This window comes from Haliotis cracherodii, unplaced genomic scaffold (assembly GCF_022045235.1).
Source record: "Haliotis cracherodii isolate W230 unplaced genomic scaffold, xgHalCrac1.p SCAF_5, whole genome shotgun sequence".
Taxonomy (NCBI): domain Eukaryota; kingdom Metazoa; phylum Mollusca; class Gastropoda; order Lepetellida; family Haliotidae; genus Haliotis; species Haliotis cracherodii.
Window position 1 is genome coordinate 12,389,902 of NW_027266308.1, and position 20,095 is coordinate 12,409,996.

The 20,095-nt window shown below is 39.6% G+C and overlaps 1 protein-coding gene across 3 annotated transcripts in view; it reads left to right on the forward strand.

Moving 5' to 3' along the window:
* Positions 1-11,875, forward strand: part of LOC139444032 (alpha-mannosidase 2x-like) — an 82,168-nt gene extending 70,293 nt beyond the window's left edge. For all 3 annotated transcript variants that reach the window (XM_071224934.1, XM_071224935.1, XM_071224933.1), the window contains exon 2: positions 6-11,875. In XM_071224934.1, the coding sequence (XP_071081035.1) occupies positions 96-3,338 (3,243 nt within the window). In that variant the 5' untranslated portion in view covers positions 6-95 and the 3' untranslated portion in view covers positions 3,339-11,875. The remainder of the gene's footprint in view (positions 1-5) is intronic.
* The last annotated feature ends 8,220 nt before the right edge of the window (positions 11,876-20,095 follow it).

Sequence of the window (20,095 nt, forward strand, 5' to 3'; positions counted from 1 at the left end):
TCCAGGCAGCACTGCCCAGTGACTATATGAGGGAGGCGGGTGGAGGCTAAGATGTGTAAGAGGCTGGCCGTCACCCACAACAAGATTGTTCCAGGATGAAGTTTTGGCAGCGACTTGTGATCCTATGCAGCTCTGCATTCATAACCCTTACAGTTCTGTACTACTACACTGATGATGGCCTGTACGAGAACCCCCACATCAACCATGCACGACTGGTGGAGCCCAACTACTGGCCAGTCAAACACTTCTCCTTGGAACAGGACGCCAGCATGTGTCACTTTCAACAGACAGCCAAATCCAGTTCAAACATCTCTACATTTGACGTGTACCAGCAGACAGACTTCAACTTGCACCCTGACGGGTCCTATGAGATGCCGACAGTGCCTCCTGACTTCCCCAGGCGGGTGGACCATGATCTAGAACATCTTGAGGTGATTGTGGTGCCCCACTCGCACAACGATCCAGGATGGCGGAAGACTGTAGACGAGTACTATGTGGACCAGACCAAGCACATCCTTACCAACATGGTCAACAAACTGACCGACTACCCCAACATGACCTTCATTTGGGCAGAGACAGTGTACTTCAGTATGTGGTGGAACGAGCTGGAGGACGCTGTGAAAGTGCACGTGCGCCGCCTGGTCCGTCGTGGGCAGTTGGAGATTGTCCTGGGTGGATGGGTGATGCCTGATGAAGCATCCACCCACTATGTGTCTGTGATCGATCAGCTTCTGGAGGGACATCAGTGGATGTGGGAGAACCTGGGGGTGAAACCCGAGAACAGTTGGTCAATTGACCCGTTCGGATATTCTGGGACTATGCCCTATCTGTGGAAGAAGGCTGGCATGGAGAATATGGTGATTCAGAGAGTTCATCAGGCAATCAAAGGATCTCTCATATCCAAAAACAGTCTTGAGTTCATGTGGCGACAGTACTGGGACACCAAGGGAAGCAGTGACATCCTGTGTCACGTCATGCCCTACATGTTGTACAGCATCAAATACACCTGTGGACCAAATAGGTTCATTTGCTTACTGTTTGACTTCAGGCAGGTCCCGAATGAATTCTCTGAGAGCAGAGCAAAGGGTATTACTTCTGACAACCTTGAAAAACAAGCCAAATATTTGTATGAACAATATCGCAAAAAGTCCTACCTATATAAATACAACACTATCCTTGTCCCTCTGGGGGACGACTTCCGCTTCGACTACGAGGTTGAGTGGGACCAACAGTACACAAACTATGGGAAGCTTATGAACTATATGAACAATAGAAGAGACTGGAACATAAATGTGAGATTTGGAACCCTCAAGGACTACTTTGATCACATGAAGGAGCAGAAAAACAAGATGTTTTTCAAGAAGAATAAAGATCTCCCTGTCCTGAGCGGGGATTTCTTCCCCTATTCTGACAGGAACAATGAGTACTGGACAGGCTACTACACTACAAGGCCTTTTGACAAGAAGTTTTCCCGGGACGTCCAGAACCATATCCAAGCTGCAGACACACTGAACACTGTGGCGTATGCGTATTTCAAAAAGTGGAGGATGCCAACTAGAGATCATTACTTCAAGTACGCCACCTTCTTACAACAAGCTCGCAGAAGCCTGGGATTGTTTCTTCATCATGATGCCATCACAGGAACCTCCAAGGAATATGTGGTTGTGGATTATGAAACTCAGCTCCTGCAGGCTTACAATGCCACTCAGTCAGTGATGCAGATGACGATCCAGTCGCTGCTGTCGCAGGGCAAGGTGGAAACACCACTTGTGTTCCGACCAGAAACCGTGAGGCGGAACTTCAATGAGCAGCCCAGGAAGCAGAACATTGAGGTGGGGGAGGAGGGCTCCAGGGTAGTCCTGTTCAACCCTCTCGCCCAGTACAGGAGAGAAGTCATCCATCTCCATGTCAACACGGATCATCTGATCGTTAAAAATGATAAGTTGCATGTGATCCCTTGCCAGATAAATCCAATATGGGATGACAGTTTAATTGTCTCAAATATGAAATTTGAGGTGGTGTTTATTGCTGAGTTGGCGCCATTTAGTATAACACCTTTCATGTTATTCAAAACAGATGAATTTGATCGTGACAATGTCTTCCCAGCCAAGATATCTGTGTATAATACTGAGACTCTTATAGTACCACCAGAGCTCAGATTTCCCCAGGCAAGGCCCAAGAAAGACAACACTAACCCAATAGTGATGGAGAATGAGAATATTAAGCTTGTGTTTGAACCTACCAGGGGAGGACTGCAATACATCATCGAAAAAGCCACAGGCAACAAGACCGATATTGGTCTGGAGTTTTTAGCCTATAAATCCCAGGGCAGTGGCGCCTATCTTTTCTATCCTTCTAGTGAGGCCAAACCTGCATTCTACATCAACAACATTCCAGTTATTCGTGTGATTGAAGGACCTCTGATGTCGAGACTGGAGGTACTATTTCAGCCCTACCTGCAGCATTCAGTCCAACTGTACAGCCACCCCGAGCTGCAGGCGACCGGAGTCCGCATCGCCAACACCATCAACATCAAGCTGTTGAAGGAGAAGGAAATCATTATGAGAATGAAAACAGACATTCATAACAAAGACTCATCATACTACACAGACCAAAACGGATTCCAAATGATCAAACGCAAAACAAATAAAAATGTTCGCATTGAGGCTAACTACTACCCGATGACCTCGACAGCATTCTTAGAGGATGAACATCGAAGGCTGACGTTACACTCCAGTCAGTCACATGGTGTAGCTGCTCTGGAATCTGGTTGGCTAGAGGTTATGCTAGACAGGCAGACCATCTACGATGACAACCGTGGACTTCAGGAGTCGATTGAGGATATCAAGGAGGTTACATTGGATTTCTTGTTGCTCCTTGAGAAGCGGAACCATATTTCCAAACAGCCAGATGCCCACTATGCACTACCATCGCTGCTCAGCATTTCCTTAAACGACATCCTCCAGCAGCCAGTCATAATTTACTTCAGTCTTGTAGATTCCGACATATTTCAGCGAACTCTGCTGCCATTGGGCGCAGCACTGCCCTGTGACACGACAGTGGTTAGTTTCCGTAGTCTCTCCACAGCAAACCTGGCCTACAATGGTACAAGTTTGATTTTACATCGCCGTGGTTACAACTGTGATTTCCCTGCTAGAGGGTTGCAATGTGCTGTGACTGACAGGTCTGTGTCTCTTGCATCATTGCTCAAGGACTTTCCAGTGGGGTCTCTAAGGGAGACAACTCTCACCCATCTTTATGACAAAGCCACTGTTGATCTTCATTCTCCTTTAGAGTTATCTCCCATGGAAATTGTAACATACCATATACGGTGGTAGTCTTGTGATGAGATTGGACAGGCTGGAAACAAAAGGCATCTACACCCAACAAGCATAGACTTCATAGACAGATATGGTACGAATGCCTGTCAGTGACTTTGTTCTCACATTTCCACCAGTGTAAGCACTAGGTCAAGCGTAAGACTCCAGTGATGACATAAATCATTCATAAGTGCTGTCCTTTTAACAATAACTGTATTCATGCAGATAGAAATACAGATCATTATTTATTTTCTATACAGTGTTATCATTTCAGTGATCAATACTCAAAAACAGTGGAATGTTAGGTTTCGACAAAATTCCAGAAAGTCAAACGGCTTGGGTATTTTTTCAGTCCTAAATGCAAAGAATGGATGCATGTATGGATTCTGCTCGATGGAAACACTGCCCACTATCCGATATCAGGTCCTTTTGTTCATATGACACAGTTTAAATAGAAGCCTAGTTAGACAGACAATTGTTAGTATGTTAGGAGTTTCTTGTGTTTGATAACACCACGGCGTATGCGTTTAGTGATCTAGTAATTTATATACCACTCAACTTTTGATAGGGATAATCAGATAAGTCACTATTTAAATATACTCTTGACATATGAGAATCGGTTTTGCGTGTCACGCAAAAACAATATCACTAAAATAAATTATCCCTGTCCTAAGTCGGGCAGTTTAGAATGAGAGCATCCGTGGTTGTATTGTGCTTCTTACTGAGAGGAAATTAGTTTGCATTGAATGCTTGGTATTTTCCTGGGTGGGATATATACTACTCAAAAGAAGTTAAAGAACACCTGATTTTTTCATATGACTATAGTTAATCTGTAACACAGCCATCCAATTGTGGGTGTTCTTTAACATGTTTTGTATAGTATTCGTCCATTAAGCAACATATTCTACATATTGTCGCCAAACTTGCTGACTAGTTCAAGAGTATATGTAAATAATCATCTTTGATTTTCAGCTGCCACTATTTCTATCCAAGCTAGGTTATTTACGAATATTGTCCAACACTGCTATGGGTGTGTTTGCGTGTATATATATGACCCAAACCCTGAGTGTCTGTGTAATATATGTTTCTTACTTTAGGACAGGAAAAAAAGGTTTTACATGTACGATCACATCCCAAGTCTTACTATTTTTTATGATTGTTATGTCCTAAATATAAGTAATAGGGGGTGGGGAGTAATTAACACTTTTTAGAAAAGAAATCAATGTCTTCATGGTACATAACTTTGCCCATTGCCCTATTTTCTTGCATAGGACACACTGACATTTATTGAGTTATTTTGTATTGTATGTTTGTATGTGAGTAGGTGAATGTTATCCTTTTGCTTCAGACTAGAGCATACAAAAGAGACAAGAAATTCATGTAAATGAAACGTAAATTCTGAGATAACAGGTTTTTCAAGACAGGATTATTCCCCTTTACATACTTTTGTAATATATTTTGGTGGAAATGGCTTCAAAATGACATGCAAAATTGAAAACAAAATAATGAAATTGGCCTGACCTAGCTTGGATACTTGTAGTAGTAAGTCGAATGGAGGCCTTCAAACAGACCTACGTGTTTCATATAGAATTTGTCTTCATGCAGACGTTATCATTAGTTTTACATCTTGGAGAGAAGAACTTTTACAGCTTAATTCGTCTCCACAGCACAGGAAACTATACCAATGGTGCTGATTCTATACATTGTCAAATTCTTAGATGTCTTTTGTGCCAAAATCACTACTTTATTGTTATAGGTGAACACTGATCTTACCATCTTCCCGAGGCAAGAGAGTTAACTGACTTTAAAAGTCCAGTTTCCACCTTTGCCGAACTAGGCTGGAATTCCTTGGCTCGATCGAAGCGCCACCACTGGCTATTACGAGTTATGTCCTTTCTAAGGCTCTCCTATTGACCAATCAGATTCAACCTCTCGGATCACTTGCATTGGTTTCAAACGAAATGGTGGCGCCCAGTCAAGACGATCTGATCGATAATCAAGATCCATATTGTGATAAAACGAGTCTTACATTGCGAAGTGCATCAAATCACGTGAGCACCTTGATTAAAAACATGAAAAGATTTAGAAAATATCTGTTGACAACGAGTTAGCAGTGCACATGCTTTGTAAATCCTGCAGTCGACCAAAATCTGCATGACACTCTACGAACCGGATTTCGATTTCGGTGCGCGATTTTGATTGGACTATGCATAGACTCGTTAGTCCAGCCAAAATGTAACTCCATAATACCAGCCTAGTTCGGCAAGGGTGGAAACTGGACTTTTATAGTCAGTTAACTCACTTGCCTCTGGAATATGTGATCTTACTTGAAAAATTTACACTTTTAGCAAATTTGATCTCAGTATTGAAACTTTCATCAGGATGTGTATGAATTAAGATGCTTGAAACCAAACTAGCAGAAAATTAAGTTTATTTTCAAAAGTGATTGGTTTTCAAAAAGTCGCAATTACACAGAAAAAGTAATCTCGTCAATTTCATCTCGTGCTAAGTATAGTTGAAAGGTGTTGGAAAGGAGAGTGTTTCATGAGAGGGAGTCATTTGTACTTAGATTACTTACATAATTTATGGCCATCAATACCATGGGATTATTTGTGACATGACATTGCAGGTAGAAAAATTAGTTTTATCTAGCTCTGAATGTAGATGCATGAATTCATTAATTTTGTATTCATCTTGTGATGATTAAGTGCTTACCCTTAAGTACCATCAGAAAATCTCAAACCATTTACCCTGATCAATATTCCAGCACATTCATCGCTATGAGAAATTCATGAAACTTAAGATAACAGACATAAGCCCTGTTTTTCCTTATTGATTACCACAAGTATATTTATCTAAATATAACAGTGTGTCATTGTTACATATTGATATCACTGTTTTCTTGGTAAATAAAATGTTTGTTCATTAAGTGATGCTTTTCAAAAACTCTTAGAGGCAACTAAACAAGAGATACATTTCTCTTGGGAGAGAATAATTCAGCATATTATGCCTGAAAAATAACATGGTAGAGAAGTGTTTTATCATTCCAGTAACAAACTTCTTCAAAAAAGTCTTATTACTACCCCTCTAAAGTCTAGATAATTTGGGGCGTTGGGGTAGCCCAGTGGTTAAAGCGTTTCCTCTTCACGCTGTATTCCCCCCGTGATATCGCTGGAGTATTGCTAAAAGCCACGTAAAACCATACTCACTCACATACTCACAAAAATTTATCTGTGCCCATAACTTAAAATCACATTAAGTATGACCCACCAGGAGATGAGGGACAATTGGTGCAAGGATGCAATTATGCTGTGATGTCAAAAAGACGTTTGTCGTCAACTTACTTCAGTGAAGATCACTATGATACAGACTCTACAAAAAATATCGTATTTTTCTCTTATTAGTTTGTAATGTAATAAAAACATTATTTAAAAACTTTTCAGCATACTATCTACAATCAATTCATCCGACATTATGTCTAAAAAGTTACTGTTACATAACCAGTTATGTCGGAAAATGAGTCCAAATGTTTGAAGTCATGTATCACTGTAATAAATAGGAACTGAAGTTTGTGAATTGTAGTTTTGTTTTCCGAAGATGCAGTATAAAAACATAATAAAAAGTCAAAATGTGATTTTTCACCCATATTGTCCCTTATCTCCTGATTGGTCACAATATTGTGTGTAATTGTCTTAACACAACTGCCAATGTTTGACATAGGGATGAGTGAACGTCAGACAGTCTCGTGTTCATTAGTACACTCCAGCATGATACAGTGATGGATATTTTTAATTGTAAATATTTGTATTATTTGTTTGTATATATTATTTCCATTGTTTTTACACAGTGAGTATTCAGATGAAGCAAAACCACAGGCATGGGGTAACAAGATGGTTTCTGAGATGGTGAAGGGACATTTCTGTAAAATGACACTAAACATGAAAGTGCTGCAACAGAATCACATACCGTTTTCAACGTAATAAGCGCCCAGGGCGCTCTCAAAATTAGAAATAGGGGGCGCTTATTAGAATATTATTTTGAGTTGAAAGATCGTAAATTTCGTGGTTTATGCTAACAGCCTGAAATGTTGACATACGACAGATATATTTTTAAAGAATTTAATTGCCCATAATTTAGGGTGATATAACACACGAGTGCATATTATACACTAATAAATAAGTCTTGTGTACATTGATCAATCGGAAGGGGTGCTGATTGGGATTGTTCACTAGCCAATATATTAGCAAATATCGCCGTGGGCGCTTATTGCGTAGAATACGGTATGTCAGTCAGAATGACTGCTACATCTATTTAAGGTAATTTTACCATGAGGCTAAAAAGGTCACTGTTTTCCATGGATTAACATTGTATAACATGTAAATAATAATGGTAGAATAAAACAGTAAGATGTTGCCACAATTATATAAAGAAATTGATCATCTTTACAGTTGTGATTAGGCCAGAGTAAGGCCAAATGGTGTAAATTATTGTTTGCTATTTCGAAAACATTTTATGTTGATTTTAACAAAGAAAAATACCCAAAAATATTTGCAGGCAGCATTCCACTTTTGATCCCAAAAACCTACAAATAATGATGGGGACTTGATGGTGGCACGTCACTTTTGTTAACTAACAAGGATTGTTATTGTGAATATTTACCTTGAGTAGCTTGATGTTACCGAGTCCAAATTCTACGTAAAGAAAATCTATAAAAATATTTGTGTTATTGTATAATAGAGCAAAACTATATTAATCATTATTTGGATGATATCTGACCATGTATTGACCAAATGCTGTGATTAAATTAACAATAGATGATGCCATATATTGTATTGCATATTAATCATATAGAAGTCTGACACTTTTAATCATGAGAAAAGGATATATATTTGAATTATTGATAGAGCTCTGTAGTGTAACTGAGCAGCTACTGTGGAACTTTGACAGGTGTTGGCAAGAGTACCAGATTCCCTCGCGCCCTTCCAAACACCGCGAATAATGCAGGCCTGGCAGTAATTACAAACATGGCGCCTAATATTTAATCTACGGTATTGCATAAGCTGCAGTCACTAATAAATTGACATAAATACACTTCTTATGTTCCTTCATACCGAATGTATTTCAAGATAGAGGGTGAATGTGAACATTGTACGAAGAAATTGCAACAAAAATGCCGTCGAGTGTCAATTACCGTATTCGACGTAATAAGCGCCCACGGAGATATTTGCTAATATATTGGCTAGTGAACCATCCCAATTAGCACCCCTTCTGATTGATCAATGTACACAAGACTTATTTATTCGTGTATAATACGCACTCGTGTGTTATATGCACCCATAATTCAATTACAAAATATGTTTGTCGTGTATAATACGCACAGACTTTTCTTTTGTATCCAAAATCCAAATGTATCCAATTTTTTCACCAAACTTCTAATAAGATCCCCGTATTTCTAATTTTAAGAACCCCTGGGTGCTTCTTACGTCGAATACGGTTTGTACCGATAAGTGTTAATTAATGTAGCAATTTAAATCTAACATAGCCAATGCTTACTGTGTTGTAGCTGTTTTGTACCCAGTGGTTATTGAACACTGGCGATGCCTATCAGAGACTGGCGCTTATTAGAGGAAATACAGTACATTATAATACCGAAATGTTGTAAGTTGGAAATCATTACCAACAGGCTCGTATGTGATTGGAATAAGCTTTTGAAATATTGTAAATGTTTCTGAATTTATTTTTTCATAAATGTATTGTTCTTTAGCTTCATCTGAGTATTTCCAGTTGTAGAAACTTGTTTGATACTTGTGAATATATATGTCCACATGCTACAATTAAACTTCCAGAGGGAGGTAATGAACTTTAGAGTGGACTGATATAATTGTTGGCATATTTTTGTTACCGTATTCGACGTAATAAGCGCCCGGGGCGCTCTCAAAGTTAGAAATAGGTGGCTATAAATAGAATATAATTTTGGTGAGAAAAAAACCCGTAAGTTGAAAGATTGTAAATTTCGTGGTTTATGCTGACCGCCTGAAATGATACAAAAGAAAAATATGTGCGTATCATACACAAAAGATATATTTTCCAGAATTTGATTGCCCATATAATTAAGGGAGCATATAACACACGAGTGCGTATTACACACGAATAAATAAGTCTTGTGTACATTGATCAATCGGAAGGGGTGCTAATTGGGATAGTTTACCAGCCAATAGATTAGCAAATATCGCCACGGGCAGATATTAGAGCAGGGCGCTTTTAACGTCGAATACAGTATTACTAATTAATAGGAGTGTCATTTATTCAGTGCATCACAATTTTCATCCGATGCTGTGATACGCGATTATATCAATTCATATTTTACTTTTGTATCAATTTACATTACAAAATAGCCCATCATAATTTCTTGATTTCGCCTATCGTATTGTTACTACAAAACAAACTGCTAAATTTTAGTGCATAGCAGAGACAAGCCAAAACCAACCAGTCACGCAAGACATGAGAGCAATAATCTTTGTAAGCGAGGCCACATGGAACATGGAAGATTTAATGTTAAAACAGTGAAGTTTCAGAATCAGGATAATTATATTATCATGATGCTAGTATCGCTATATGTACAGATACACTACATAGGCATAACATGACACCCCTATTAATTAACAAATTCAACCTGGATATAGTTATTCAAATCAATGACTTTATAAGAGCACAGTTTATGCAAGTTTGTGATGAAACCCAGTAGGGCTGGGACGGGTTACTCGGGTACTGGGGTACTGAGTAGGACCCGGGTACCCACAGGACCCTGGACCTGTGGTTAGTCACGTGATATATTGTTGATATAAAAATTCACCATATAACTACATGGTTACACGACAATTTAAAGTCTCTAATGTTCGCATTTCTTTATGACTATGAACACGTTCCTTCTGACTTATATATGTTTGAACAAAGCTAAAACTTCAGCCAACTTCAGTGTATGCATGACCACACATTTTATACGTTCATCTAGATACATTCTGCCAGGGCTACTGTCAAACTATTCCCAATCGGACATTTTGTACCTATCTCTTGACACCAACAGCTGGTACCCGGGTAGGGTCGGGTAAGCGGGGTGTGGGTACCCGGGTAGTAAATTTGGACTAGTCCCAGCCCTAAAACCCAGGAGTGTAGTCATTACATAATCTTGAATTAGGTCATAAAAAATAATGTTTATTCAATTTATTCAGTAGTTATTGAATATTGATGATACATATATATATACTAGGCCATACATTAATCTGTGCGTTCATGTGCAAAACTTGTACGAGGTATTATATCCATATACAAGAGCTTATTTGATTACTCCTGTGACCAATCCAATTGGTATATATAATTTATTATTTAAGACTTTATTTTAAACTATAAGTTAACTGCCAAGTTAATTAATGATATGGTAGGTTAATTCAAGGGCTTCAAACTGGGACGAAAAGAGGGTTGTCTTGTTTAAAAGCTTTGCACATTTCAAGAAATGTTTCCACTTTTGATGAATATATCTGTGAAAGTTGCAAGGACCGTCCTTTTCAATAATTGTCAATTTCCCAGTTTTGTAAAATATTGTGCACTAAATTATCAATGTTGCACGTTTGCCAGAATGTACAGGTAAATAGTAGAAAAATCTGAGTGTCTGTTGCTTAGCAACCTCTGTCATGGGAGGCACAGGTGGCCCTGTCGTCCAAAATCACATTGTGCTGTACAGAGTTGCATCCCTTGTGCACGGCAGGAACCTGTGATGATGGGTTCGCTTCCATGATTATGTTTGCAGGAACAACATTGCAGATATCTTTTCTTCTGAATGTGTAATTCGGAAATATCTAGATTGGACATTAATCACCACCATTAACTGCTGAAACTTGGTACAAGAACAATGTATGTTTCTCCAGATGGTCGCAAGAACTAGGTCATTGATGCAGTAGCATGGGTAGGGAAAAAATTAGTACAATTGAACAATTACAAAAAATGTCAACAGATAATCCATTTGGTTTCAGTCTTTGAAGACGTCACTTGTCAAAGAAAAACAGATGCTTTCTTCAGAAACTTGAAAATTTTAAGTATATTTATTGAGTTAGCAGTACTAAACGTTTTGCGAGGTTTATATGTTTGAAATATTTAGAAAATATCATGTGCCATATTTATGTGAGGGATATCTATTTGTGGTTTCTGTGAACTGGTCGAGTAGTTCTGCTAAACCAAGATTGCTTGTATGCTATCACACCCCAGGCAGATCACCTGCTAAACTTCAATCCTACACAAGGCAGATCACTTGCTAATCTACAACCCTACACAAGGCAGATCACCTGCTAATCTACAACCCTACACAAGGCAGATCACCTGCTAATCTACAACCCTACACAAGGCAGATCACCTGCTATTCTACAACCCTACACAAGGCAGATCACCTGCTATTCTACAACCCTACACAAGGCAGATCACCTGCTAAACTACAACCCTACACAAGGCAGATCACCTGCTAAACTACAACCCTACACAAGGCAGATCACCTGCTAATCTACAACCCTACACAAGACAGATCACCTGCTAATCTACAACCCTACACAAGGCAGATCACCTGCTAATCTACAACCCTACACAAGGCAGATCACCTGCTAAACTACAACCCTACACAAGGCAGATCACCTGCTAATCTACAACCCTACACAAGGCAGATCACCTGCTAATCTACAACCCTACACAAGGCAGATCACCGGCTAAACTACAGTTTATGTTTAAGCTGAAATCAGGCCGTTTCATGTTTAACATAATGGTCCTCAGTTGACAAAATGTCACCTGTTGAAATATTTGAAATTCTTGACATTTAAGAAAAAAATGATTAAACTAAAAACTAAAAATGATTACCCTTAATGACTCAGCTGAGCTTAATGGAATTCCATTTTCTTATCAAAAAGTGTTTAAAAATATGACAACATATGCCATTGGAACAACTACACTGTACACACGAAGGCGTCAGTACAGACTACAGAGGTACCGATGCCCTAGTGGGCCTGGGATCTCACCGACAGCATGGGTTTAATTCTTCATGTGGGTATATTTCCATATTGTGTTCCATGTCAAGTGTGGCTGGTTCATCCCCAGCTAGAAGCAGAGTCAAGACACTCACTCACTCCACTTACTAGCCGAGAACATGTCTGATGCTCAAATATGTATTCCATAGTCTTACGATTCTTTGAAACATACCATCATTGAAGACATGTGGAGTGATGTGTGTCAGTTGGAATAAATCCTGATTTCCATTGGTGCAGAAAGGCCATGGTGGTCTACTTAAGATGTATTCATGTGACGCTATCCTCATGTCGATTCTGTCCCGACAATGGTTTTTACAATAACCTATACAGGAATTTCATCATTAACTGTGTGAATATGTTTGAAATGTTTGTTCAGTTTGAATGTCAGATTTTTTCATGCCTTGAACTGATCATGTTGATTGGAAATAAAATAATCTAACCAAGATGGTCTTATGTTTTGCTTGGTATTGATCTGTTGGTATTCATGGACTGGAGCTTGACAGTGAGGGTGTGCTCAACTGGTATGAGGCAGGATGTATGTGTGATGTGATTTATAAAATAGACTTCAATATTTTATGTGTCTATGCGGGGCGGTCGGGTAGCCTAGTGGTTAAAGCGTTCGCTCGTCACGCCGAAGACCCGGGTTCGATTCCCGACATGGGTACAATGTGTGAAGCCCATTTCTGGTGTCCCCCGCTGTGATATTGCTGGAATAGTGCTAAAAGCAGCGTAGAACCATACTCACTCACTCACTCACTCACTTATGTGTCTATGCATACTGTATAATTTAAATCTGCCACTTCTTTCAGTGCAGTAATACAACACAAGTCTCACCCATTCTATTATCAACCAATCCAGCAACAAGGAGAAAACAGCACATGAGAATTTTGTCTTTTCATACAGTAGGGAATAACATGGAAGTTAATGTTAACTACTGTAAATCTTGAAATTAATGCGTCCCCAAATTAATACAACTGGAATGATACCTATTCTACCTTAATCCAATCAAACAGCTAATGACCGCTTCTTAGCACTGAGTTAAACACTTCTGTAATAACAATAAAAGTGTTTTCCTAACGACTCACAGTTTATATGTTTATTCTGCTGACTGGCACTAAGGAAGTTCAAAGGCAATAAACAAAATTGAACCAACAACACTTCACTGATTGGAGTGGTCAATGATGCCCAGCTTGATATTAGTGGGTAGAACTCTTGACCCCCGCAGTGATAACGCACCAGATACCTTTTATGTAATTCCTATTCTTTGAATGAAATTGTTATATACTTGTTACAACTGCTGCTCAATAAACCGTGTTTGTGTTTATATTCAAGTTGGAATTTCCGCTATCCAAATGTGCAGTGAGGCTGCCTTATTGTTGATGGTCATTTTGGAGACATAAATGCGAAGTTTCATAAATGCTAACAAAGACAACTCGCATTTTTTGCATTTAATTCACGTTCGAGTTTATTTCAAGATTTACAGTATATAAAAGAGTCCTATAAAACCTTAGAGATAGGCACCATAGTACTCGCAGCTTGAAATAGAATTACAAAATATCGCGATGATTATTTAACAATGATAGCTGCATGTGTGCTTAAACTCATAAAGTGAAAACAAGGCATTCCGACAATCTTTCTTAGCAGTGACAAACATTGCAAAGTGCGCTTTTCAAGAAATGTCAGTTTTCTCTGCGATAAACATTATCATTGAGTTTTGATCACGTGGTCTCAATCTGGTTAAGAATCGACATTCAGGTGACTGTGAGTGGTTATATTTAGCAATGACCTTGGTCAATTGTATTTTGAATACTACATCTGCACATGGTTTTTTTTCAGTTCGTGCTGATAAATGTGTGTAAGTTGCACATGCTGCTAAATTTAGCCTAAATATATAGTCACCTGACTGCCCGAAAATACCCGAATTGTAACCACAGTGTCAAAACTCGATGTTTGTCGCTAGCAAAATTGATATTTCTTTAATTTTCCTTAATGGAAGAAAAAATTATTAAATGTGGAATTAATACACACAGGAGGCCCCTTCTTTGAAGAAAAAAATCATGGCACCAATTCTTGAACTCAGTCTTGATAAGTATCTCTTAGATAAGCTTGCTTTCATTTATGTAACTTAAGAAGTTTCTGAGAAAACCTGTCCCCACTGCAGACACACTAGTAGAATAACACTGATCAAGGGACGTAACTGTGTAAAAGAAATATTTTACGGCACCAATTTTCGAACTCTGTCTCGACAAGTATCTCTTAGATGAGCATGCAAACTTTCATTCATGTAACTTCATCAGTTTCTGTAAAACCTGTTCCCATTTAATGCAATACATGTATAAGTAAAAAAGCACTGAGCAAGGGCCATAACTCTGTGAAAATATTATTTAGGACATAAATTTTCGAACTCATTTGAGATCCTGACTAGTAACATCAAGGTGTAAAATTCTATTTCTTATTTTCATTCCAACTTATAAAGTGTTTCAGAAATTTCGACCTCATTGATAACGTATCTATGGATAACGTACGGACGAACGAACTAGGTTCCTATATCAATCTATTTGTGGTAATTTATTGAAACAAATGCAAAACAAATTGCTTGGTTAGCCAATAAAATGCCACGGAATCAGTTTCAATATAATCCTTACAAAATCTCTACCTCTATTACATCTCTGCCATAAATCCTGTATTTGGGCTTCAATCACACTAACTAAAATTTTCAACAGACGTCCTCTTCACTGTCAATTACACACAACTAGTTGTCGCCAGGTAGTCTCGTAACTACCAAAGCCATAACATCATAATGGCAGCAACATAACTTTTTTCCTGTGTGTGCTAGAGTCAACACCTTATATAATAATGGTAACGATCTAACAGTTGGTAGTAAGTCACATCAACCTAAGATTATTCTAATAATAATAGTAATAACAGACATATAAGTATACATTAATTTTGCTGCTGGAGTAATAACAGCACGCACGTAAATATAGCTAGTGTTTGGTGCTCTTTGTGAGATCAGCATGCAGTCTCCCTCTACCCCTGGTGCAAGAAGTGTGGCCGGTTCATGGTCACAGGAGATCCTCATGAAAGCTGCACGAGGTGCAGTGCAGTGCCGTAGCCAGCCGGGGGGCATGGAGGGCAGTTGCCCCCCAAGATTTTTTTTTTTAGAAAACAGTTTTATTTGAATCAAGTTAGTGGGGACAAGTGATACTTGTACAAATATTTGCCAAACACACACACACACACACACACACACACACACACACACACACACACACTTCCCCCACACCCCACCCGTCAAAAAAAGTTAACCATGGCCTGCAGCGGCACTTCATGTAATAAGGATAAAAAATCTGAGAAGTGCGTCAACACATCTGATAAGATCTTTTCCAAGATGGCCGAGGCTGCGACTAAGGCCAAGAGACGTGAGGCCACTAAGAAGGTGGAAAACATCTCAGCTGAGAAATCACCCCAGCGTCTCCATCTCCGGATAACCCATCATCTCCTGTACTCTCAATGAGTCTTATTTATCAACTATTCCAACAACAGGAGATGTTCAAGACAAAGCTCTCAGTGCTGGATGAAGAAATCCAATCTTCCTACACGGCCTTCTTCAGATGACCAGCAAGCTGAGCCATACGGCCAGCCAGCTGACCACCAAGCCGACCAGCTATTCGGGTATAAAGCAGCAGGCTTTGATATATCATGCCACATTACTATACAGGAACCTCATGGTATCTATGGACCAACCGTCCACGGCAATCAAGCTATCTAGCCAACTGACCAGCCAGCATAAGACACCGTACGGTCGTCGCACGGACTCCATGGGTCTGCCGCCCACGTTAGGACATAAAACAGTCACACCACGGACTCGTTGTGCAGAGTTGCGTCCCTTGGGCACGCCAGAAACCTATGATTGTGGGTTCGAATCCCGGTTCGCAACGATTATGTTTCTAGGTTTGTCAGCACCATACCCGTGCTCATGGGTTTCACCGAAGTGGTAAATGTCTGAGACCTGCATCACTTCGGGCTTTCCTCCAACATGAAGCTGACACGCCGTGATATAACTGGAATACTGTTAAAAGCGGCGTTAAACACAACTCACTCACTACTATTGTCAGAATGCCAGATGACTTACTCTCCTCCCAAGTTTGGATGTCTTCACAACACCTATGGCTACAGCGTCAATAACTTTTAGCCGACATCCGATCCAGAGCTGTTTCTAACCAGACCAAGAGCTACCACAACATTCAACGGAAACTTGGGACACGTGATAGATGAAGTGAGACAAGACACTGCAGAACGATTCCAAACTACAACTATAGTCTGGAAGGTAATTTAAAGGGCAAGTTCACACGGAAATGAACCATTTTTTCTTGTACTTTTTCCACATTAAAAGTGTTCACATAGAAGTGTCATAGACAAAAATATAAAAACATCATATTTAATAAACATATTTTTTGCACTAAAACGATTTATATTTTTCACATTTAGCAAGTGTTCTATTTCCATAAAAAAACACCATGGCTTATGCCCCTTGCAATATGACGTCATTGGTGCCAATTGATAAACATTATGACGTCATCATGCTTTGTTAGAGCCGCTTCACGTGGGGTAGGTACAGTTTTGTGATTCTAGCATCTCAGATGCCAGCCAGAATTGTGTTATGCTGAGTCACCCTGCGCCGGAGTGTGTCGTAGACCATATTGTTTTACCGCAAACTGGTCCTTGATATCTTTTGCGTTGAGAATAGACAGGGACCCAGTTGAATTGGCACCAATTACGTCATAATCTAAGGGGGATAACTCAGGCCTATTTCGCTCGTAAAACGAAGGCCTCATAACGGCATATCACTTTCACACTATTGTGAGCTTCCTACTTTCACTGTGAAAAAAATGAGTGTATATTTTCAAACACAGATACTAACTAATTCTAAAATTGCGTTTTGTTTAGAAAAAGAAAGAAAGTGATTTTTGCGTGTACACTTCCCCTTTAAGGTACCAACATTTACTACAATATCTGAAAAACTATTGGACCTACTCCAGTCAAAGTTGGTATGAGATTATTAAACAGTCATACATAAAAGGATATTACATTTAAAGACAATCTGTGCATGAATTAAAAATCTGTCTATTTAGCTATCACTATATTTCATCAACAACCAGACCTGTTCGTCACGGGTGGAACGAGCATTCACTGAAACAGCCATCTGCATAATGCTACCCCTGCGTCACAGGGCCATATGACACAGTTGAACCAATCAACTCAACTCGAAAGGGTGCACGGGAATCACGCACGCACGAATACGGTGTTAGCAGATCCCACCAGATATGTCCCCCTGACATATTCTGGCAGATAGGCAATGGAGGTAAGAATTATCGAACAGTAGTTATCATTGTTAATAATTCTAAGAATACTACCTCTATTAGATACAAATTACTCCCTCCCACCTCCCTAATTCATCTACCTCTAGTCGTAGGTGAGGGAAAAAAATGATATGGCCGCAATTGTGAGGTCATCGCCTGGGTAGTTACGAGACTACTTGGCAGCAACTAATTGTGTCATGTGTAGGCCTGTACATTTGCTTGCTTGTTTTTATTTGTTGCTTAACCGCTGCGTTCAGACAAATCCAGCCTTATGATGGCGGTCTGTAAATAATCGAGCCTGGACCAGACAATTCAGTGATTGGCATCATGAGCATCGATTCATCAATCCTAAAAGGGCAGGGCAGCAATGTAAGTACCACGCTGAATGACTGTCAAAACATTTGTCACAATTCCTTATGTTGTCACAATGAATGGATTGGGCACAGGTGTCGCAAAGGTTTCACAATTCGTGTGTTCAAGAAACCTGTGAGTTTAAATTCCCGATTCACAATGATTTGTCAGCAACATAATGTTGAAAACACTTAAACCCAGCTCACTCGCTCACTATGAATGGATGGATGGGAAAGTATCACCCCTACCCTATTACTTTGTTTGTTTTGTTTGTTTGTTTGTTTGTTGTTTAACGTCGCATTCAGCAATATTCCAGCTATATGACGGCGGTCTGTAAATAATTGAGTCTAGACCAGACAATCCAGTGATTGACATCATGAGCATCGATCCACGCAATTGGGATACGATGACATGCATCAACCAAGCCAGCGAGTCTGACCACCCGATCCAGTTAGTCGCCTCTTACGACAAGCATAGTTGCCTTTTACGGCAAGCATGGGATGCTGAAGACCTATTCTACCCCGGATCTTCACGGGTCCCTACCCTATTACTATGGTGACATCGACATTTATACAGTTTATGGTTAATTCAATAAACAAACCTACCATCAAACTGAATGTTTAACAGCCTGCCCACACTGGAAACCTCCAGCTTCCACCACCTTTGCAGATTTAGGTTTACAATCAAAGGGACGTAACTCTGATTAGCATCTCAGCCATAATTGAGTCAGAGGACTGATATTGGCATATAATATGAAACACACATAAAATATTCCATGTTCCACAGAAAGTTTGTGTCCCTGCCCATAGGCAGATCCCAAGGGGGTCCAGACCCCCCTGCTCTTGAAAACCAATTGTATGTTGTAGGCAGTAAAATTTTCTGACATGATCTAAAAACATACATAAGACTAACATGAGTGAAAAGGAAGATTGTTCGAACAAGTCTAATTATGAACAAGTCTGTGACATATTTTTGACAAGCTTGTACTTTCTTTTCTACATCTCCTAGCACAGATTGGGACAAAGACTCACTAAGTTTTCTTACAAAATAATCATTTTTGACACATTTAGCCTTATCTATACCCACAGTGTTACTAATACTACAAGGCTTGTGAAGATCCAGGGTAGAATAGGTCTTCAAGAAAAAAGGCGACTATGCTTGTCGTAAGATCGGGTGGTCAGGCTCGCTGACTTGGTTGATGCATGTCATCAATCCTAATTGCGTGGATCGATGCTCATGTTGTCAATCACTGGATGGTCTGGTTCAGACTCGTATACATACAGACCGCGGTCATACAGCTGGAATATTGCTGAGTGCGGCATTAAACAACAAACAAACTAATAGTACAAAACAGTTCTTACTGTATGAACACATATGAAAGTGTTTATGAAAGCGCAGTCTGTAGATCAAAAAGGTCCATGAAATTATGGCCTCAATTATGTAACTGTGGAGGATGTTTCAGTTTATCATCCACAGGAACTTAAAGCAGGCCTTCCAATGAAAACTGACAGATTGCAACAGAAACTGAGTGAGTGAATATGGTTTTACGCCGCTTTTAGCAATATTCCTGCAATATCACGGCAGGGGACACCAGAAATGGGCTTCACACATTGTACCCATGTCGGGAATCGAACCCGGGTTTTTGGCATGACGAGCAAACGCTTTAACCACTGGGCTACCCGACCGCCCCTCAACAGAAACTGTCATATGTCTACAATACACAAGGAATCGGAAACAGAAAACAACGAGAACATAACCAAAAACTAAGAAACAGCATCATAAATCTGAGAATATGTTGCAGTAAACATGCAAACGGAAACACTACAACACACAGACTGCAACCTTCTAAACTGTGCATGGGCAGAACAAGAAGGAAGTTGACAGTCGTGTCATGACATCCTCCCAAGGAAAACGAGTTAACTGACTATAAAAGTCCAGTTTCCATCCCTGATGAACTGGGCATGGGCAGAACAGTAAGGAAGTTGACAGTCGTGTCATG